At 43.1% G+C, this 24431-nt stretch overlaps 1 protein-coding gene across 1 annotated transcript in view; it reads right to left on the bottom strand.

Annotated features, from left to right (window-relative positions):
- The window catches only part of LOC132820037 (sodium- and chloride-dependent neutral and basic amino acid transporter B(0+)-like), a gene marked incomplete at its 3' end in the record, with an annotated part of 81559 nt that overhangs the window by 35124 nt on the left and 22004 nt on the right, over positions 1-24431 (bottom strand). Inside the window, exons 9-13 of the mRNA XM_060831958.1 lie at positions 24126-24244; positions 10339-10438; positions 4286-4395; positions 4022-4192; positions 2728-2739 (exon numbers count right to left, since the gene is read on the bottom strand). Of these exons, the coding sequence (XP_060687941.1) occupies positions 2728-2739; positions 4022-4192; positions 4286-4395; positions 10339-10438; positions 24126-24244 (512 nt within the window). The remainder of the gene's footprint in view (positions 1-2727; positions 2740-4021; positions 4193-4285; positions 4396-10338; positions 10439-24125; positions 24245-24431) is intronic.

Raw genomic sequence — 24431 nt, 5'->3', positions numbered from 1 at the left:
AGTTTAATTTATCAGTCCAACCTGTAGTTGTTTTCTGCTTTTGTTCTTGCCTGCTTTAACTAGTTACCTTTCCCAACCAATCTCAAATTGATCTTTTTCTTCACTATTTCCCTGGGTCCCACTATTCCCCCACACCCCACCACCTACTAGTTTAAATCCTCCTGAGCAGCTCAAGCAATTTCCCTGCCAGTATATTCATCCCCTTCCAATTCAGGTGCAATCCATCCTTCTTGTGGAGGTCACTTCTACCCAGAAGAGATTTCATTGATCCATTAATGTAAACCCTTCTCCCTGCACTATCTCCTCAGCCACACATTCATCTGCTCTTTCCTTCTATTCATACCCTCATTAGCTTGTAGTACCAGGGTTATTCCACATATTGCTACCCTAGAGAACCTCCTCTTGAATTCCTGCCTAAGCGTCTATATTGTCCCTTAGAATCTCATCCTTTTCCCTTCCTATATCATTAGTTCCAAAGTGTACAATGACCTCCTGCTGGTCCCTCTCCCCTTGAGAACATTCGGCACTCTCTCCAACATATCCTTGATCCTGGCAACACACCATTCTGATTTTTCACTGTTGGCCCCAGAAGTGTCTGTCTATGCCTCTGACTAGAAAGTCCCCTCTCACAATTGATCTCTTGGAACCTGACGTACCCCTCATTACATTGAGAACCAGTCTCCGGACCAGAAATTTGGCTGTTCGTGCTACATTCCCCGGAAAGTCCATCACCCCTACATTTTCCAAAACAGCATACTTGTGTGAGATGGGGACAGCCACAGAAGACTCCTGTACTACCTGCCTACCCATCCTAATTTTCCTGGAGTTAACCCATCTACCTGAATGTTTCTGCGGCTTTTCTCGCTTCCTATAACTGCCACCCGTCATATTCCCTAGCTCTTGTAAATTCCTTATTGCCTCTAACCATGCGATCTGATAGGATTCACAATCAAAGACACTTCCTGCAGAAGTAACCATCAGTAACATGGAAATGCTCCCTAAACTCCCACATCTGATAGGAAGAGCACCTCACTCAACTAAAGGTCATCGTTGCTCCTTCACAATCTACAGACCCAGAAAATAGCACCATCTTTTTGCTCTTAAAAAAAAACACTGCTCCATGCTAACTTAGTACCTATGGTTTATATTTTTAAAATTTAATCAAGAGACCGATCTCAATAAAAGATATAATTAAGAAAGAATCCACTCTATTCACTACTGTAGATTTACAGCAAGATTACAAGTACAAACTATGCACATGTCTGTTCCTGTGCTGTGAGCTCACCCACACAGGTTCCTCTAAGGTCAGCTGTGAATTTCACTGTTTGTTAAATTTTCCTAAATGCACTCTAATGTCCAGAGATACATGAACTCAAACAGCAAAAGCAGTGATAGTGCAGATTCACTGCTGTGTCAGACAGCAGGGTCAGTCTTTCTCTGACCCTGTGGTCACTGCCTTTGTCTGTCATCCTCCTTTTAAAAGTGCATTGTTTTGATCTTTATTGCAGAATCATTCGGTGTACTAGAGACAGCGCTGGATAATCACTGAAATGGGAATAATGTCCAGGGTTATGGGAAAAAGCCGGGGAATAATACTAAGGCCTTCTGCGCATTCAGAGGGCTGGTACAGGCATGATGGGCTGAATGGCTTCTTTCTGCACCATAACAACTCAGATTCTGTGAACTTTGTGTAGTTGAGACAGACAAATCATAACCTTGGTCTTATATAGAACAGTACGGTACAGACACTAATCCTTCAGTCCACAATATTGTACCGAACATGATGCAAAATTAAACTATTTTCTTCTGCCTGCCATTGGTTCACTCCCTTCATTCCTTGCATATTCATGTCTTTAATTAAAGTTCCTAAATGCCTTTATCATATCTGCCTCCACCCCACCCCGGCAGCCTGTTCCAGACTCCTGCCACTCTTTGTGTAAAAAACTTGCCCCTCACATCTCCTTTGAACTTTTGCCCTCTCACCTTAAATGCTTCTCTTAGTATTTTGAACTGTGGGAGGGAAAAAGATTCTGACTGTCAACCCTATCTATCCATCTCATAATTTTGTAGGCTTCTATCAGCCGCTCCAGAGAAAACAACCTGAGTTTTTCTAGCCTCTCCTTAGAGCTCATACCCTCTAATCCAAGCCTCATCCTGGTAAACCTCTTCTACACCCTCTCCAAAGCCTCCACATCCTTCTTGTAATGTGGCGACTAGAATTAAACGCAATAGTCGTCATGCAGCCTAAGCAAAGTCTTATAAAGCTGTAACATGACCTCCTGATTCTTGTACTCAGTTCCCTGAGCAATAACGGCAAGTACGCCATAAACTTTCTTTATCACCCTACTTGTGACGATTTGTTTTGATCTGTATTTGATGCTGAAATGAGCTTCTGACAACATTTTCATAACACCACTAAAACCATATATTTTTGCCTGCATCATCTGATTCGATTCCTCTGTAGTTACAGAAATCCTCTGTTGCAAAAATCCACACCCATGCAGTCATGCCATTGGCACTTGGCTATTCAAATAGCAAATCGAGAGTTTGATGTTGGAAAAGCACAGCAGGTCAGGCAGCATCCAAGGAGCAGGAGAATCGACATTTTTGGCTAAAGCCCTTCATCACGGCTTTAGCCCGAAACATTAATTCTCTGCTCCTTGGATGCTGCCTGACCAGCTGTGCTTTTCCAGCACCACACTCTTGACTCTGACCTCCAGCATCTGCAGTCCTCACTTTCTCCTATTCAAGTAACAACTCAGCAGACCTCCCAAATCCGACCCTCTGTGAACTTAATAATTCAAATCTGTGCTCTTAATTACATCAAGTCCTGATCATCGATCATTCCTTTCTCACTAATTCATATTGGCTCCTGCTTAAGTAAGTACTCAAGTTTAACATTCTCCTGCTAGTTTCCAAATCTTTCCATGGTCTTGGCTCACCCTTTCCTGGAAATCTCTGTGACATGTGTGGTTGTCTAAATCAAGCATTTTGAACCCTTGCTGTTTAAATAGTTTGACCATTTGTAGATGGCCCCTCAGTTGCTGAATTACGGGATTTTGGAATTCCTTCCTCAAAACTCACTGTCTCCCTGCCTTTTCTCTCATTGAAAGCATGAAGAAACAAAATGTGAGATTGATCTTGACAAACCTGTACTGAAACCAGGAAATGTTCCACGTGGACTTTATTCGAAAACTACTGAATCCCACCACCTAATGCCACTACTTGTTATTACAACCAGACAAACGTAAAGATCTGCAATGCAGAAGACACCATTCTGAAACTGAGAGCTAGTTTTGAAACAGTCCAAACTCCAACTTTGTAAGGTGCATAAATAGTGTATGAATTGATTGAGAATTTAATGAAATCAACCTAACAATCTGTGATCCATGACTGAAATACAAAATATAGAGTTTAGTGGACCTTTCGTTTATATTTGTTAAATTAAGGTGACCTGCATTTTCCAAGGTATTGCAACACACTGATATGTTCATATTTGTGATGTGTTCCAATAGTGCAATTCTTTTATTATTTTAAAACCTATCTTTGATTTAATTGCATAAATGTGATAAATTATGTTTTTTGTAACATTGAAATAACCATAGTCCTATCAGATCACAGGGCTGCTCTCTCAACAGAGAGCGAGGTGATTGATGGTGGTTTAACCTGAGGATCAAGGGGAGAGTTCCAGAAGGAGAGTTCATCACAGCAACCTCAGCTGGTACAGGGATTGGCATCACTCAGCATCACCAACTCACCCATCCAACCAACTGAGCTAACCGATCCACTTTCTTTTAGTTGTATATTCAAACATTCACAGATACTACTTCCAGTCCACTCCAGCTTTAGTGCCTGAACCAAGATGGTATCACGGTGGACTGAACTGAGCATAAGTGAAAGGACAACAAAAAGACATTTTGACTTTGAAACAATATGCTTTGCATTGCATCTATCATGATCCAAAACCTAATTTTATGTTCTCTGTTCCTTAATCTTTAAAAGATTTCAAAGCATCCCTCACCTGCCACAAGGTGGGGCCCTCAGCTTGGACAACTCTCACCACAGCCATGATGGGGATCCACATAATACAGAAGATGGTCATACACCAGCCCAGTGCTCCTGACCAGACAGGGTATTCAACAGATCCATATCTTAGTGGGGCAAATGTTGTCAAGGACCAGATTAAGACTGCCTGAATGTGGATAAGGTACAAAACTAAATCAGAAACAGAATGAGAGATTGGGTATTTTCAGTTTAAATCAAATAATGTGTAACAGCTTCTTACCACCAGCAAACACGGAGAGATCAGAATCCAACACATTCTCCACCACAGCCAGAAGAGCCAAGTCCTTTCCCCAATCATCATCTCAATGTCCTTGATGAATCTGTTTGTCCCTGTGAACAACAAGGAAGAAGAGAGACACCATCACTCACTCTGTCCTGTCTTTAGGGCAGCTTGTTTACTGTTGAAGTTCATCTTGTACAGGGTGGCACTGATGAACAGGTTAACCCAGAGAAGGGATTGCTCCAGATTTCAAACAGGATAAGGAAATTGATTCTTGTCACCAACTGATTGATCTTTCTCTCCCATTTGGGAACAAGGGTCTGTCCATCCCAGCACAAATTGGAAACATAAGCTTTTCCTGGAATGAGTTCTTCTTGGGCGATGAAGGTAACTTGGAATTTGAAACACAAACAGATCAATCATGACCGTATTGATGGTGGAGCAGGCTTGAGGGGCTGAATGGGTCTATTTCTGCTAAGGACTTGTAAAATATGAAAGTGAAGAGTTCACAACAAACCCTAAATATAGAAACATGTGAACAACAGCAAAAATAGGCTAATTTTCTCTAATCTTTTAACAAATCACTTGTTAGGGATACGATTAATACTGATAGAAACCAATGAAGGGTAAAGAGTGGGGTGTTTCCAATGTAAAGAACAGGGGTATAAGTGTAATTAATTAAAACTTATAAAATACACCATTGAGTTAAATGCAATAGAGATGACCACTTAGGTGATATGTTGCAACTGTAGCATGTGGGTGCTGCTGGATTCCTAAAGAAATCCAGTTATATCGGATCAGCTCAAACATTTGTTATAGTACCACACATGAGGCTCCTTAATAACCTGAGAGCCCATTGTGCTGGGTGTACAGTGTGACCATGGATAGTGAATTGGTGAGCTGATAGAAGATCGACAGCAGTATCTTGTCGGGATCTGGATGATGTGAGCTTGGCAAGGTTTATTCGAGAATTGGATGAGAACTGTAGCAATTCTGATGTCGGGAAGACCATTTTTTTTTATTCTTTCAGTAAGCAATGAGCTGAATCTGTCACTCAGCAGTGATGAGTTCCTAATTAATGGGATTATTCCCTATTAAGCAGCAAGCTAATGGTACAACACGCCTAACTAATATTCAGCTTCCTATCTTAAACTCACCTAACAAGCTCAACATTGAGAAAACTTGACCTGGAGATTAGAGTGGGGATCTCGTGAATTCAGCTTGTTACCTGCTCCAAATGACCTAAATATTAGGCACTGAGGTCTCAGAGAATACTCCAAGGATGCCAGCCACATACACTTTACATTCATGGTATTGGATCTGATATGTGCCAGTCTCTAATATCTTGCTGGGCCATCTCAGAAAATTTCTACACTTCAGTACTGCACCACAGTCTGCCCAGTGACTATCATTGTAATGCCTCGGCCAGCACACCCAAGAGCATGAACCCAGGCTGCATCTCCAGGCTGGTCACTTGCTGTCCCAATTCTCACTCATTCTGAGCTGGCCTGGATGCTCACAACACCTCTCCCTTGCCTTGCCTTTTGCCTTTGTGTGTTTGCTACCTCAGCCAGGGATATTATTCCAGTCGCTCCTTGCCATTTAGTGCAGACACAAAGGAAGGAATCTTGTTGTGGTTGTCAACAGGACTCTGTCAAATCAAGGAGGGTGTAATGGGGTGCTGGCACAGTAAGTCATGGGCAGTCTCTGATACCAATTCCATGTGCTTAGACATGGGCAACCAGCTGCTCAGGGTGGTCAACATTAGTGTTTACTCCACGTAAGGGGTTAGGAACTGAATGAAGGTCAGCCCACCACCTGGCTTGAGTCTTTCTGCTCTACTGTGGGCTGCTTACTTCCTGAAATGAGACAGAGGCAGGTATTAATGGAGATGAAAGGACGTGTCCCAATTGTTACTGTAGGTGCAGCTGGGAGGTATCCTGCGTGAACAAGCAGTGCAGAGGGACTGCAGGATTAATGGTGTCTGGGATTGGGGTAGGTGTGAGTGAGCGGAGGGGGACAGATTGCAAGCTGTAGTGAGATTGGTAGGGCATGAGACTCAGTGGAAGGTGGGTATAGCAAGAGAGTTACGGTGAGGGTGAGATAACAAACATGGTAGCACTTACTAGCAAAGTGGAGAAGATCATTGACTTCCTTCTTTCACTGCTGGGTATTCCTCCAGATGGCTGAGATTGCACTGATCCAGGTGGCAACCTCGGACCAGGTTGTCATGTCATGCCCTGATCTTACCAATCCAGGGGTAAGAAGAAATCCCACCTCAACACCACACTATGCAGTAGAACCTTTAGATCCCTACCCATCAGGCAGGACACTCCTTCCCCCTGCCTGCCTGCTATGTCTGGGATCAATATAATTAACACTGTAGGGTTGTTCTAGACTGACAGTGTTTGTATGGATACTTAACGGGCTTTTAATGAAGTTGTAACCACAACATATGGAGCTGCAGTGTTGGCCTGGGTGGACAAGGTCAGAAGTCACATGGCACCACATTATAGTCCAAAAGTTTATTTGAAATCAAATGCTTTCGGAGCACTGCCCCTTCGTCAGGTGAAGTAAAGAGAAGCACACAGACACAGAGTTTATAATCAGAGAGATCAAAATATCATACAAGTGGTGTGAGTGGAGTGTTGACAGACTGAATAATAGGTCTCTGCAGGTGATCAAGAGTGTCAGATGGTGTGAATAAAGTGTCAACAGCTGAATAGCAGGTGAAGGGATGATCTATAATCTGATTCATTAAGGAAGAGAGATAATTACAAAATATTAAAAATAAGGTAGTTCTGGAGACAAACCAAATGACTGGAATAACATGGTAGGTATAAGAGTCACACGCCGAGGGTCTAACCAAAGTAACAAGTACTAATCCAAAACTGTACACATTAAATAAGGTAGAGAGATCATAATAATTGTTGTGGTTCTGCTCGCCGAGCTGGAAGTTTTTGCTGCAAACATTTCATTCCCTGGCTAGGGAACATCATCAGTCTGTTGGAGCCTCGTGTGAAGCGCTGCTTTGATGTTTCTTCCGGTATTTATAATGGTTTGTTCTTGCCGCTTCCGGGTGTCAGTTTCAGCTGCAGTGATTTATGTGGGGTCCAGGTCGATGTGTATGGAGTTTGGGGATGAATGCCATGCTCTAGGAATTCTCTGGCTGATCTCTGTCTGGCTTGTCCTATTATAGTGGTGTTTTCCCAGTCATAATCATGTTGCTGGTTGTCTGAGTGTATACACCACTGGGAAAACACCACTATCATAGGACAAGCCAGACAGAGAAGAGCCAGAGAATTCCTAGAAGCATGGCATTCATCCCCAAACTCCATCAACAGACACATTGACCTGGACACCATATACAAACCACTACAGCTGAAACTGACACCCGGAAGCGGCAAGAACAAACCAATATAAATACTGGAAGAAACATCAAAGCAGCGCTTCACACAGGCTCCAACAGCACTGATGATGTTCCCTAGCCAGGGAACGAAACGTTTGCAGCAAAAACTTCCAGCTCGGCGAGCAGAACCACAACAACGGATACCCGAGCTACAAATCTTCAATCAGATTTTAAGATCATAATAAGTTATCAAGGTGATGGTGTCAAAATTGGACAGTAAGGAAGATCTTACAGGTACAGAACAGTGTAATGAGCTCACATGTAATATGACTTGTAACCAAGATCGTGGTTGAGGCCATCTTCATGGCTACAGAACTCAGCTATTGGTTTCAGCTCAGTAATTCTGTGCTATTGTGGTCCTCAAGATACAAAACAACACAGAATTATTGTGAGGTAGCAGTGCTAACCACTGGGCCACTGTGCCACCAAAGTGGGGACATTTTCAGGATGGCAACCAGTAACTGTATCACAGAGATTAGAGCTAGGGCCTCGATTATGACTGAATGAAGAAAGTAAATATACAATCACCAAGTTTCCAGATCACAAAAATAGGTGGGAGGGCATTTGGTGAGGATGACACAAAGATTCTATTGAGAGATACAACAGGTTATGTGAAAGAACAAAAACTAGCCAGGTAGAATATAAAGTGGAAAAATGTGAGTAATACACTTTGGCGGGAGGAATAGAGGAGTTGAATATTATTTGACTGAAAAGACTGCAGAAAGCTGCAGCACAGAAGGATTTGGGGTTCCTTGTGCATAAATCTGAAAAGCCTGGCCTTTAAATTTTATGGGTATGAGGGAAGGAAAATGGATAGTTGGCCTTTATTTCAAAGCAAACAGAATACAAAAATAGGTAAGCTTTGTTATAAATGTTCAAGGCACTAGTGAGACCATGGCTGGAATATTCGGAACAGTTTCTATTCCTCCATGGGATGAGGATGCCACTGGCTCAGTAGAATTTATCGTCCATCCCAGAGAGCAGTTAAGAGTCAACCATACTGCTATGTGTCCAGAGTCACATGTTGTCCAGACCAGGTAAGGATAGCAGTTTCTTTCCCTGAAGGACATTAGCAAACCAGAGGGGTTTTTTCAATCATTGACATTGATTCAAGGTCATAATTGGACTCTTAATTCTAGATTTTTATTGAATTCAATAAAACGGGGCAGCACAGTGATTCAGTGGTGAGCAATGTTGCCTCACAGCACCACGGACCTGGGTTCAAATCCAGCCTCAGGTGGCTGTCTGTGTGGATTTTGCACATTCTCCCCATGTCTGTATGGGTTTCCTCCAGGTGCTCCAGTTTCCTCCCACAGTCCAAAGTTATGCAGCTTGGTTGGACTGGCCGTGCTAATTTCCTCTATAATGTCCACGGATGTGCAGGCTAGGCTGGTTAGGCATGGGAAATGCATGATTACGGGGATAGGGTAGGGGTCTGGGTCTGGGTAGGATGCTCATCAAAGAGTTGGTGTGCACTCGTTGGGCCAAATGGCCCGCTTCCACATTGCAGAGATTTTATGATTCAAATTGCACCATTTGCCATGATGGGATTCGAGCCTGGATCCCTAAGGCAGTACCTGGGTTAACAATCCAGCGATTATATCATCAGGTCATCATCTCCCCCTCAAAAAAAATATTGGCTTTGGAGGCAGTCCAAAGAAGGTTCATGAGATTAATTTCGGATATGGAGAGATTTTCTTTTCAGGAGTGTTCGAGTAGTTTGGGCTTGAGCTCTTTTGAATTTCGTGGAATAAGAGGCGATCTATTTTGAAAAGTATATGATTGTTAACGATTGTGCTTGATCAGATATAGGAATAGAGGCTGTTTTCACTTATGCTAGAGTCTGGGACCAGAAGGCATCTCCTGAGAACCAAGAGGTTACATATTTAAGACAGAGATGAGGAAGACTTTTTGCTCTTAGAGTGCAGTGGTATTCTTTTTACCACAGAGTGCTGTTGAGGCTAGGTATATAAGTCTATTCATGTAAGATAGATTGTAAATCAGTAAAGGAATCAAACATTGTGGGGAAATGGTAGGAAAGTGGAGTGAAGGATAGTCAAATCAGCCATGACCTCATTGAATGGTGGCGCAAAATCAGTGGGGTGAATGGCCTACTTCAACTCCTCTGTCTTATGGTCTCATTGTCTTAAGTACTTATATTGCTATAAAACTCATACTTACACAGTCTGGGCTCTGTGCTGCCTCACTACATACAACAAACACACAGTAACTGCAAGCTGGCTGCTAATATTATCACTGCTACTGAAGGTCAGTCAGGAACCTTTGTACATCACATATTTGTGAAGCAATCTAACAGCAGAAAGATAAACTCCCTATGTGATCTTGGATTTGTGCAATAATACAAGTATCAGCAATTAACAAGACAATGACTGTAGTAAAATTGGCTGAAATCCAGAAAAACAAGTGGATCCTGAGTGAAGGATGCAAAAAATGATGTTGTGTGTTTCATGCTGGTTTCTGGAACCAATTAGGTTTCATTGTCAGGAAGAGCAAGTGAATTCTGATACACGTCTGCCAGCATCTGATTCATTTGGTCTGATTTTATTAAAGAAACCTTAATTTTCACAAAGTACTTTAAATTTAATATGTTTATTTGTTTCGGTCTCTTTTATGATTGACTAACCATAGATCCAGCTGAGACCGATGAGTTGCAGGAGAGCTGTTATAACGAGAATCCAGTCCGTAACGTAATGATCCATTAAATTTAGCCAGTAAATCCCAGCCTAAAATTAAATGGAAAATTCAAAAATGTTACACAGGAAAATGATCGTACTCTTACTTTCAAATTCAGACTTCGATGAGATTTGAAAAATGTATACATGTAAGTGCTTATAATAAAAGCACAATTCTAACTAAAGCAAATTCAGAAGTCACAATGTCAGGTTATATTCCAACAGATTTATTTGAAATCACAAGCTTCTTCATCAGATGATGAAGGAGCAGTGCTCTGAAAGCTTCTGATTTCAAATAAACCTGTTGGATTATAGCCTGACATCGTATGACTTCTGAAATTGTCCACTCCAGTCCAACATTGTCACTTCCACATCATAACTAAAGCAAAATACTACAGATGCTGGAAATCTGAAACAAACACAGAAATTCCTGGAAAAAATCAGCAGGTCTGGCAGTATCTGTGGAGAAAGAAACTAACATATTGATTCTAGTCTGGTACAACTCATCTTCAGAACTGTTCCAACACAATTCTAACTCGATGCTCAATATTCCCTCATTCATTTGTGTGTGGGATTCAATTATGTTGCTGTTCCCTCTTCTCCATTCTCACCTGAAAGTCATTTTTGAAATGGGGAGATCAGAATTTACCTGCAGTGTTCCAAATGTGATCTCACGTGATCAAATAAGTGAAGAGGTTACCTCAGAGTCCAATTGGACCTTGATCAGCTGGGCCAATGGGCTGAGGAGTGACAGATGGGGTTTAATTTAGATAAATGTGAGGTGCTGCATTTTCGAAAAGTAAGTTAGGGCAGAATTTATACACTTAATGTTAAGGTCCCGGGGAGCGTTGTTGAACAAAGAGACCTTGGGGCGCAGTTTCATGCAGAAGGTGGTGTGTGTATGGAAGTTTTGGAGGCTGGTATAATTACAACATTTAAAAGGCTTTTGGATGGATATATAAATAGGAATAGTCTAGAGTGATATGGGCCCAATGCTGGCAAATAAGACTACATTAATTTAGGATATCTGATACCATGGATGAAGGATCTGTTTCTGTGCTGTACATCTCTGACTTTATGACCCTATGGGCGGCATGGTGGCTCAGTAGTTAGCACTACTGCCTCACAGCGCCAGAGACCCAGGTTCAATTCCCGCCTCAGGCAACTGTCTGTGTGGAGTTTGCACATTCTCCCTGTGTCTGCGTGAGCACTCTCCGGGTGTTCTGGTTTCCTCCCACACTCCAAAAATGTGCAGGTTAGGTGAGTTGGCCATGCTAAATTGTCTGTAGTGTTAGGTGTAGGGGAATGGGTCTGGGTGGGTTGCTCTTCGGAGGGTTGGTGTGGACTTGTTGGGCCGAAGGGCCTGTTTCCACATTGTAAGTAATCTAATCTAATCTAAATACATCCTAGATTTAGACATCATGACCCCTCATGTACATCTTAACTCTTTACCTCCAGTTTTAACTGCCTGGGAACATTGCATTAATGGGATTTGTGAAATTACCAACTCTCCCCACTCAGTATCTGAACTACATTCCCATTCAACACAAATATCTGAATAAGGGAACATGGCTCAGGAGTAGGCCATCCTGTCCCTGGGGCTTACTCCACCATTTAATAAGGTTAAAATCACACACCAGGTTATGATCCAACAGGTTTATTTGGAAGCACTAGCTTTCTGACCGCCGCTCCTTCATCAGGTGGTTATGGAGTATAAGATCGTATGACATAGAATTCAAAGCAAACTTTTGAAAGCTAGTGCTTCCAAAAGAACCTGTTGGACTATAACCTGGTGATATGTGATTTTCAACTTTGTACATCCTAGTCCAACACTGGCACCTCCACATAATTTAATAAGGTTACCGCTGTTATGAATTGCTTTGAATATATTTGCGTCCTTCTTTCCATAATACAAGCAATACTGTATACAGACTCTCACATTATGGAACCATCAGTGCACTGTATAACTGAAGCTTAACATCTCTACTTTTGTATCCACTCAGCCTTGCAGCAAATGATAAAGTTATATTAGCTTTCCCAAATATATAGGTGAGGACTGCAAATGCTGGAGATCAAAGTTGAAGAGTGCGGTGCTGGAAAAACACAGCCAGTCAGGCAGCATCTGAGGAGCAGGAGAGTTGATGTTTTGGGCATAAGCCCTTCATCAGGAATGAGGCTTGTGGGCCAAGGGGGCTGAGAGATAAATGGGAGAGGGATGAGGCTGGGGGGAGGATAGCTGAGAATGCACTAGGTAATATATCTCCCTCCCCACCCCTATCCATGGTCCATAAAGACCATTCCTTCTGCAACTCCCTTGTTCAGTCCATGCCCCCACCAACCCACCCTCCTATCCTGGCACCTTCCCCTGCCACCAAAAGAATTGCAAAACTCCACCCACGCCTCCCCACTTACCTCCGTCCAAGGCCCCAAAGGAGCCTTCCACATCTGTCAGAGATTTATCTGCACTTCCACACACATCATCTACTATGTCTGTTGCTCCCAATGTGGTCTCCTCTACATCGGGGAGACAGAACTCCAGTTTGCAGAACGTTTCAGAGGGCATCTCCAGGACACACGCTCAAACAATCCCATTGCCCCATTGCCGAACACTTTAACTCCCCATTCACTAAGGACATGCAAGGCCTGGGCCTCCTCCACCGCCAAACCCTAACCACCCGATGCCTGGAGGAAGAATGCCTCATCTTCCACATTGGGACCCTCCAACCACATAGGATCAATGTGGATTTCACCAGTTTCCTCATTTTCCCTCCCCCCACCTTATCCCAGATGCAACTTTCCAACTGGACACCACCCTCTTGACCTGTCCTACCTGTCCATCTTCCTTCCCACCTATCTACTCCATCCTCCTCTCTGACCTATCGCCTTCACCCCCAACTTCATCTACCTATCGCATTCTCAGCTACCTTACCCCCAGCCCACTCCTTCTCTCATTTATCTGTCAGCCCTCTTGGGCCACCAGCCTCACTCCTGATGAAGGTCTCATACCCAAAACATTGATTTTCCTGCTCGTTGGATTCTGCCTGATCTGCTGTGCTTTTCCAGCAGCACACTCTTCGTTTTTCCTAAATATATTGGAGGGCTGTTTTTCAGACTGGAGGCCTGTGACCAGTGGAGTGCCACAAGGATTGCTGCTGGGTCCTCTACTTTTTGTCATTTATATAAATGATTTGGATGTGAGCGTAAGAGGTACAGTTAGTAAATTTGCAGATGACACCAAAATTGGAGGTGTAGTGGACAGCGAAGAAGGTTACCTCAGATTACAACAGGATCTTGATCAGATGGGCCAATGGGCTGAGAAGTGACAGATGGAGTTTAATTCAGATAAATGCGAGGTGCTGCATTTTGGGAAAGCAAATCTTAGGACTTATATGCTTAATGGTAAGGGCGGAGGGAGTGTTACTGAACAAAGAGACCTTGGAGTGGAATCGCTGGTAGATAGGATCGTGAAGAAGGCATTTGGTATGCTTTCCTTTATTGGTTAGAGTATTGAGTACAGGAGTTAGAAGGTCATGATGCGGCTGTACAGGACATTGGTTAGACCACTGTTGAAATATTGTGTGCAATTCTAGTCTCCTTCCTATTGGAAAGATTAGATTAGATTATTTACAGTGTGGAAACAAGCCCTTCGGCCCAACAAGTCCACACCGATCCGCCGAAGCGCAACCCACTCAGACCCATTCCCCTACATTTACCCCTTCATCTAACACTATGGGCAATTTAACTTGGCCAATTCACCTAACTTGCACATTTTTGGATTGTGGGAGGAAACCGGCGCACCCGGAGGAAACCCACACAGACACGGGGAGAATGTGCAAACTCCACACAGAGAGTCACCTGAGGCGGGAATTGAACCCGGGTCTCTGGCGCTGTGAGGCAGCAGTGCTAACCACTGTGCCATCGTTGTGAAATATGAAAGGGTTCAGAAAAGATTTACAAGGATGTTGCCAGGGTTGGAGGATTTGAGCTATAGGGAGAGGTTGAACAGGCTGGGGCTGTTTTCCTTGGCACGTCGGAGGCTGAGGGGTGATCTTATAGAGGTGTACAAAATTATGAGGGGCATAGATAGGATAAATAGACAAAGTTCCCTGGGGTCAGGGAGTCCAGAACTGGAGGGCCTAGGTTTAGGGTGAGAGGGGAAAGATATAATAGAGACCTAAGGGGCAACTTTTTTCCACACAGAGGGTAGTACGTGTATGGAATGAGCTACCAGAGGAAGTGGTGGAGGCTGGTACAATTGCAACATTCAGAAGGCAATTGGATGGGTATATGAAAGGAAGGGTTTGGAGGGATATGGGCTGGGTGCTGGCAGGTTGGACTAGATTGGGTTGGGATATCTGGTCAGCATGGACAGATTGGACTAAAGGGTCTGTTTCCATGCTATACATCTCTATGACTCTATATGCTGCATCTGCACAGTAACTTTTGATTGTCACGCATCCTTCTGTCTCTCAGAGTTCTGCAATCTCTAATCATTTTGATATGATGTTTTATTTTTTATTCTTCCTGCTAAAAGGGAAACACTTCATGTTTTCCTACATTATACTCCATTTGCTACATCTTTGCCCACCGACTTAAACCATCTTTCTCTTTTTATAGCCCCCTTATGTCTTCCTTGAAAATTACTTTCCAATTTTATGTCATCAGCAACTTTGGTAACTGTGTCTTCTACTGCTTCATCTATGTCATTGATGTAAATTGTAAATCATTCAAATGCCAGAATTGACCCTGAGGCACGCCACTTGTTACATCATGAGAACCTGAAAAAAAAACACATTTGTGCTGACTCTCTGTTTACTATTAGCCAGCTAATTTTCTGTCCATGTCAATATGCTAACCCCTGTACCATGAGCTCCTATGTTCTACAATAAATATTAATGTGACACTTTATCAAATGCCTCTGGAAATATAAGAAAAAGTACATCCACCATTTCCCCATTATCCAAACACTCATATTATTTCTGAAATAATTCTAACAAATTGGTGAAATATGTTCTTTCCCTTCACAAGACTGTACTGGCTCTATTTGACTACTTCAAAACCTACATTGTCATGCCACAAATTCCTTAATAATAATTGCTAACATTTTACTTATGATAGATAGTAAGTTAACTGCTCTGTATTTCTTTCTTTTTGAATAAAAGATTTATATTTTCTAACCCAGTCATAGAGTCAAAAGGTGTGGTGCTGGAAAAGCACAGCTGGTCAGGCAGCATCCAAGGAGCAGGAGACAATAGACAATAGACAATAGGTGCAGGAGTAGGCCATTCAGCCCTTCGAGCCTGCACCGCCATTCAATATGATCATGGCTGATCATTCCTAATCAGTATCCGCTTCCTGCCTTATCTCCATAACCCTTGATTCCACTATCTTTGAGAGCTCTATCCAACTCTTTCTTAAATGAATCCAGAGACTGGGCCTCCACTGCCCTCTTGGGTAGAGCATTCCACACAGCCACCACTCTCTGGGTGAAGAAGTTTCTCCTCATCTCTGTCCTAAATGGTCTACCCCGTATTTTTAAGCTGTGTCCTCTGGTTCGGCACTCACCCATCAGCGGAAACATGTTTCCTGCTGCCAGAGTGTCCAATCCTTTCATAATCTTATACGTCTCAATCATATCCCCTCTCAGTCTTCTAAACTCAAGGGTATACAAGCCCAGTCGCTTCAGTCTTTCAGTGTAAGGTAATCCCTCCATTCCAGGAATTGACCTTGTGAACCTACGCTGCACTCCCTCAATAGCCAGAATGTCTTTCCTCAAATTTGGCGACCAGAACTGCACACAGTACTCCAGGTGTGGTCTCACCAGGGCCCTGTACAGCTGCAGAAGCACCTCTTTGCTTCTGTACTCAATCCCTCTTGTTATGAAGGCCAGCATGCTATTAGCTTTCTTCACTACCTGCTGTACCTGCATGCTTGCCTTCATTGACTGGTGTACAAGAACACCCAGATCTCTCTGTACTGCCCCTTTACCTAAATTAATTCCATTGAGGTAGTAATCTGCCTTCCTGTTCTTGCCACCAAAGTGGATAACCATACATTTATCCACATTAAACTGCATCTGCCATGCATCTGCCCACTCACCTAACTTGTCCAGGTCACCCTGTAATCTCCTAACATCCTCATCACATTTCACCCTGCCACCCAGCTTTGTATCATCAGCAAATTTGCTAATGTTATCGCTGATGCCATCTTCTATATCATTAACATATATTGTAAAAAGCTGCGGTCCCACACGGATCCTTGCGGTACCCCACTGGTCACTGCCTGCCATTCCGAAATGGAGCCGTTTATCACTACCCTTTGTTTCCTATCAGCCAACCAATTTTCAATCCAATCTAGTACTTTGCCCCCAATACCATGCGCCCTAAGTTTACTCACTAACCTCCTATGTGGAACTTTATCAAAAGCTTTCTGAAAGTCCAGGTACATTACATCTACTGGATCTCCCTTATCCATCTTCAGAGTTACATCCTCAAAAAACTCCAGAAGATTAGTCAAGCACGATTTCCCCTTCATAAATCCATGCTGACTCTGTCCTATCCTGTTACTACTATCCAGATGTGCCGTAATCTCATCCTTTATAATAGACTCCAGCATCTTTCCCACCACTGAGGTCAGACTAACTGGTCTATAATTTCCTGCTTTCTCTCTCCCACCTTTCTTAAAAAGTGGTATAACATTAGCCAGTCTCCAATCCTCAGGTACCGATCCCGAATCTATCGAATTCTGGAAAATAATCACCAACGCATCCACGATTTCCCGAGCCACCTCCTTCAGTACCCTGGGATGTAGACCATCAGGCCCCGGGGACTTATCAACCTTCAGACCTAACAGTCTCTCCAACACCAAATCCTGGCAAATACAGATTCCCTTAAGTTCAGGTCCTTCGGTCACTGCTACCTCAGGGTCTTCCCCAGTCTTGTGTCTTCCCCAGTGAACACAGATCTGAAGTACCCATTTAATTCTTCTGCCATTTCTTTGTTCCCTGTAATATATTCCCCTGTTTCTGTCTTCAAGGGCCCAATTTTAGTCCTAACCATTTTTTTGCCTTGCACATACTTGAAAAAGCTTTTACTATCCTCCTTTATATTATTGGCCAGTTTACCTTCGTATCTCATTTTTCCTCTGCGTATTTCCTTCTTAGTAATCCTCTGTTGTTCTTTAAAAGCTTCCCAGTCCTCTGTTTTCCCACTTATCTTTGCTATGTTATACTTTTTCTCTTTTAACTTTATATGTTTCTTAACTTCCCTCGTCAGCCACGGCCACCCATGCCTGCTCCTGGGATCTTTCTTCCTTTTAGGAATGAACTGATCCTGCAACTTCTGCATTATACACAGAAATATCTGCCATTGTTCCACCACGGTCATCCCTGCTAAGGTATTGCACCATTGAACTTTGGCCAGCTCTTCCCTCATAGCTCCATAGTTCCCTTTATTCAACAGAAGTACTGTCACTTCCGACTGTACCCTCTCCCTCTCAAATTGCAGATTGAAACTTAATGTATTATGGTCACTACTTCCCAATGGCTCCTTCACTTCGAGGTCTCTGACCAATTCTGGTTAATTACACAATACTAGATCCAGAATTGCCTTCTCCCTGGTCGGCTCCAGCACCAGCTGCTCTAAGAATCCATCTCTGAAGCACTCCATAAAGTCTCTTTCTTGAGGTCCAATACCATCCTGATTCTCCCAGTCTACCTGCATGTTAACATTCCCCATAACAACTGTAGTAACATCTTTACCACAGGTCAATTTCAGCTCCTGATTCAACTTACATCCGACATCCAGACTACTGTTTGGGGGCCTGTAGATGACTCCCAAGAGGGTCGTTTTACCCTTAGTATTTCGCAGCTCTATCCACACTGACTCTACATCCCTGACTCTAGGTCCCCCCGCGCAAGGGACTGAATATCGTCCCTTTCCAACAAGGCCACTCCACCCCCTCTGCCCGTCAGTCTGTCCTTACGATAGCACGTGTAGCCTTGAATATTCATTTCCCAGGCCCTGTCCACTTGAAGCCACGTCTCAGTTATCCCCACAATATCGTATCTGCCAATTTCCAAAAGAGCCTCAAGCTCATCCATCTTATTTCTAATGCTTCGTGCGTTCATATACAGCATTTTTAATTTGTTACTGCTCTCACCCTTCCCATCAACCCCTATTCCACTCAACCTTACAGCATGATCCCTTTTTGAATTTTCTGCCTCATTGATACAGTTGTCTTTCTTGACTTCTCTTGTTCTAACTTTTCCTTCAACTTCCTTTTTGTACATCCAGTTTGTCCCCTCCCCCCCGCTACTTAGTTTAAATGTAGCGGTGTTGCAGTAGAAAACCTGCCTGCCAGAATGCTGATCCCTAACCTGTTAAGGTGCAAACCGTCTCTCTTGTAGAATTTATGTTTGCCACAAAATGTACCCCAGTGATTCAAGAACTTAAATCCTTGCTTCCTGCACCAGTTCCCCAACCACACATTCAAGTCCATTATCTCCCTGTTTCTGGCCTCACCAGCCCGAGGAACTGGAAGCAAACCAGAGATAACCACCTTGGACGTCCTGCTTTTCAGCCTTCTTCCTCGTTCTCCAAAGTCCCGCTGTAGTATGTGCCTCCTCTTCTTCCCGACATCATTTGTGCCGACATGTACCACCACCTCTGGCTCTTCACCCTCGTCCTTGAGGATTTCCTGCACTCTGTCCGCGATGTCTTTCACCCTGGCACCAGGAAGACAACACACCATCTTTAAATCCCGTCTGCTGCCACAAAAACCCCGGTCAGTTCCTCTCACGATGGAGTCCCCTATTACCACGGCTCTATGCGATGTCCGACTCTTCCGCTCTGCCTCTGCGCCAACTTTTGATTGACAGACCTGGCCGCCTCGCGGACTGGCAGTGTCATCAGTCTCCACTGTTTCCAACAGCTTCAACTTGTTCCTGACAGGTACTTCTCCCGGGGTCTCTTGCACCTGTCTCCTCTCTGCCTTCCTCATCGTCTGCTCTCTTCTGCTCTCTTCTGGCATGATTGGTGTAATAACCTCGCTGAAGGTCTTGTCCAGAAAGATCTCATTCCCTCGGATGAGCCTAAGGTCCTCGAGTTCTTTCATCAGCGCTGCAATATGCTCGGTCAATAGCTGAATGTGCACACACTTTCCGCACATGTACGAGTCAGACACACCAGAGTCGTTGACCTCCCACATCAAGCACATAGCGCACTGAACCAGCTGGGCAGTCATGTCTTCACCCTCTTCAACTGTGGCGTAATCACTTCACTCAACCTCCTTTTCAAAGACTCCTGAGCTGAAGCCTCACTCTTCGATTAAAAACTTCCTTAGACTCTTGTTTTGTAGCAAGCCTGTGGACTCTTAATTTAGGTTCTTAACACACCCACTCTAATAGCAAATCACTTACCTTCCCGACCGACTTTGCGCTCCGCCTGAACTTCCGCCCAGCTCCCGCCGCTCTCTGCTGCGAAAAGAGAGAGTTGACGTTTTGAGCACAAGCTCTTCATTTCTGATTAAGGGCTTAAGCTCAAAACATCGACTCTACTGCTCCTCAGATGCTGTCTGACCAGCCGTGCTTTTCCAGCGCCACACTTTTTGACTCTAATCTCCAGCATCTGAAGTCCTCACTTTCTCATGTCGGCCCGACCAAGTAATAATTGAAGTTTCCTTCCGTAAAGGACATTAGTAAACCAAAGGGGTGTTTCTAACAATCAACAATGGATTCATTTGAATTCATTAGACTCTTAATTCCAGAGTCTATTGAATTCAAATTATACCATCTGCCGTGGCAGGATTCAAACCTGGATTCCCAAAACATTCCCTGGATCTCTGGATTAACAGTCTACCGATAATACCAGTAGGCCATTGTCTCCCCTAAGGCTAGGCTAAGCTAAGCATGTTTGCAGACAGTGAGGGAGAAAATTCTGATGCCGATGATCATGACATGATGCTGAGTTGCAGCATCTAACATCAAGGCAACTGAGTTACCAGTCAAGAGCAACTGAAAATAACACACTTCTCTTCAAATCGGTATACAATCACCAGGTCAGAATGAGTTGTCAAACCTCCAAAACGATTTATTGATGGTTGGATTATCAATCTTCTTAATTCACATTTTTATTGTTTGTTGGTAACCTCAGTCAATGCAGAAGTTGAACCTGTGTTGTTGGTGCCCCTCTCCCCCCCCCCCCCCCCCCCCCCATTGTAAATCAGCCATCCAGGAGAAAGTGAGGACTACAGATACTGGAAATCAGAGTCAAAACGTGTGGTGCTGGAATCATCTTCCTGTTAAAGAGCTTATGGTCGAAACATCAACTCTCCTGCTCCTCAGATGCTGCCTGACCGGCTGTGCTTTTCCAGCATCACTCTCTTTAAAACCAACCATCCAGCCAACTGAGCCAAAAGAAAACAGTGTGGTGGTGGTGGATAAGCAGGAATATCATAGGGGATAGTGGAGGAGCTGATCATCACAGGAGGAGACTGAAGAGAAACAGAAGGAACATCGGTGAAAAGGGAGAAGGCTAGGAGAGGTGGGGAGGGTATATAATGTAGAGGAGGAGGGTAGAGTGTGAACAAATCAAAGGAAACATTAACGGCCGCATCTTTCTCTTAACTGGCTCATACAGAGGGCTAGCAGAGAATGTGCACTATAATGGGAAGGGTTCAAGATCTCTTCCTGCACAACGCAATTATACCCAACAGAAACAGAAATTGAAGAATATGATTGCACAAGGCCTCATTTGAAGGCTTGGCAATGAAGGGAAGCTTTTGCTACAGATTAAAAGTGAATGAACAATTCCGTGTCTCAAACATAATTTCTCTCAGAGAGAAGCACTTGGGTGCACCAACAGTGACAATGGTGGTGGAGCTGGTGGGAAGCAGAGAGTATTCCACATACAGCCATGCAGGAGCATTCACAGGTACATGTATCTGGAAGTTAAGGGCATAGGGATCAGGCTGTTCTGCCACCTGCGGAATTCTAAAAGCAAAGGAATGTGGATGCTGGAAATCTGAAACAAGAACAAAATTTGCCAGAGAAACTCAGCAGGTCAGACAGCTTCTGTGGAGAGAAAGCAGAGTCAACATTTCAGGACCAGTGATCCTTCTTCAGAACTCATTGTTGCTAGGAAAAGATGGGATCTCCACTGAAGACAGGGATTGGGAGAACGGAGTGAACAACAGGTGGAGATGGAGCCCACACAAAGAGAGAACACTTGTTGGGCAGACAAAGGAATGGATACTGTTGAGCCTGGGCGAAAGAAAAGTTGCTTATGGGGACCATTAGTGAGTGAAAATGGGTTAGCTGCGATGAAAGGAGCCCAAGGTCATCTGGAAACTCTGGTCAGCATCCCATTTCCATTTGGGGTCCCTGCAGTTGTCAGGACTCGATATCAAGTTCAATATTTTTCGGGCCTGAGCACCTTCATCCATGTCATCCCTCCCACTGGGTCTGACCTTGTCAAAACAGTGTTGGGGCATACATAATGGTAAATTCATTGCTTTTGGATCCAATATTCTATCATAATAACAATCTAACTGTTTGAACATAGGACAGAAAACATTTCTTCTGGTATGCACTATCACAAATTTCCATATGTACCAGTTTAGTAAATGATTCATTGTAGGAACAAAACATTGAAAATGATTTGACACAAACCACTGAAAAGTGCACCGTCAAGACTACAACAATGTCTCATAAAAGTTCAGGGATATAACTTTGATATTTGTTACAATCTGGGCTACTTCAGACACAATGAGAGGTGTACCAACGCCAAATTAGACAATGGCTGTTTGGCTGCACTTACAAAAAAATTACATAAGAAAACATCATCAATATCAATCCAGATGAATATTGGTCAACAGTAAGAAAAAAGACAATGAATGATTCACAACTGAGGGCATTTTGGAAAGTTATTATCAAAGTCCGGCCTGATGGGATACAAAACGTGTCAGATGTGCTCCAAGGGATTTAGCCAGACAAGGATGAGCCAGGGACCCTCAAGAGGCATGCTTTTCAAACATAAACAGATGCTTGTAGCTGAAGCTCTTTAGTAAACTCTATTGCCTCATTATACCAGGGGCATATGGGCATAGGGTGAAATAGGCCCCTGTACAGTTCACTGTGTATTGTTTAGTTCACAACAGAAAAATCGAGAAGACTGTGAGGGTGTATCAGGCATGTCAAAGTCAGCCACCACATCAACAGAAAAAAAATTTCTCTACCCTCACAAGATTCCAATATATCTTTGGTTGAAGCTTGTAACAGATTTACTTACCATCCACGGTGACAATTTTCACTAAGTCACTGAGTAATATTCCAATTTTCCAACCACCAGACATTGGAAGGATTACTCAACTACACCCATGGTAATCACCATAAGTATAAAGTGCATTGTGTATCTGGAGAAAATATCTGAAATTGGATCATACTGCACTGATAAATATTTTATGGACCTAGGATACCTTGGATGTGTACTACATGGGGTCTAAATCATGTGACAGCCTCACCACATTATCCCAGACCCAATATTTTTGCTGAATGAAATGGTTCATACTATTCAGCCATCCGTCATGAAATGAGCAACTGGACACCATCTCCATATTGCCATGTCACACTTCATAACAATACGTCTAGGTATGGGCTTTCTATTACCAGCAACAATCACATTAAAAAGCAAGTCAGGACACATTTGCCAAGTCATGAACAGTCCAATTTCCTGTAAATATGGGATAAACATCTTGAACATTCAGGCAGAATAAAAACAGCACTCATTTGACATCTGGGTGTGGAATTATCTAGTTTGTGAGAGTGGTAAAAGGTTTGAATCATACATCCCATCCAGGGAACATGGTCACCCACAGAAGTACTCAGAAAGTGCAGTGAGCCTTAAACCCAAGGAGTCACAATATCTAATGGAACAATGAGAAAGAGGAATAGAAAATAATTTGGGGAATTGTACAACATTCTAACATTGAGCATTCTGACTGTGCACAGAACACCACCAGAGGTAAACTCAGGGAATGAAAATGTTGAACGCAACCATGAAAATAATCTCCTCTTTAACAAAAGGAAAGTCACCAAAATATCAGTGAGCCAAGAACAGTCAGTTGATAAATCTAGATCAGAGGACAGAAAGAAGATCATGAGATCTGGAAGGATTATTAAATTATTGATTCATTATACAACCACTTAAAGTCTTAAACAGTTCAATTCTTAAACTCCTAAGCACAGTGACCTATTTTTGGAGTGATAGTTCTCACAACCAGTCTGAGATATATTTATTTTCATTCATGTATGTTATAGGAATATAGTAATATCATTTTAAGAAGAACATGCTGATGAGCATATAACCTTGATATAATACATGTCACTGACAGCTATAGACTTGTTCAGTGTGCAGTACATATTGCGAAGGGAGAGCAGCTATGCTTCCCTGTAACAACTAACCGCGATAACGAATGTGTCTGCTGAGCAATTTTATGACATAATAAACTGAACCGTGGTCCTGTTTCCCAGTCCTATTGTAAGAGTGGATTATCTGAGAATAAACTCAGAATCACAGCAAGATATCAATATGACATGATCACTGCACAACATTAAACAACTGTAAAAAGAAAGGACCAGAACACTAATGCCTTCTTTATTTTTTCATCCTGTGAATTTGATCACCTTTTACAGTTACTGAGTACATGTGAAAACAGCTGATATCACTGAAATACAACCTACCTGTGTCACACATAGAAGGCCAAGCAGATAAAATAACGAACAAACACCAGCTGTCAGAAGAAGGCGCTTTGATTGGACCAATGTAGGGAACTGGTCTTGCAGGGCTGTCATAACTGTTTCTAATGGAAGAAAATGTCAAATGAAGACATTAATTAATAACTTGCACAATGACAGGACAAAACACCACTGGACACACCAAAGCCCTGGAGTAAAAGGTTTCTGCATCCAATTTCTGGCTCTGAGATATGTATTTTTCCCCCAGTTGTATTTTTCCTGTTGCTCTGATGCAGAGGAAAACTGCATCAT

The sequence above is a fragment of the Hemiscyllium ocellatum genome, chromosome 11 (assembly GCF_020745735.1).
Source record: "Hemiscyllium ocellatum isolate sHemOce1 chromosome 11, sHemOce1.pat.X.cur, whole genome shotgun sequence".
NCBI lineage: Eukaryota > Metazoa > Chordata > Chondrichthyes > Orectolobiformes > Hemiscylliidae > Hemiscyllium > Hemiscyllium ocellatum.
This window is presented reverse-complemented; position numbering and strand designations above follow the sequence as displayed.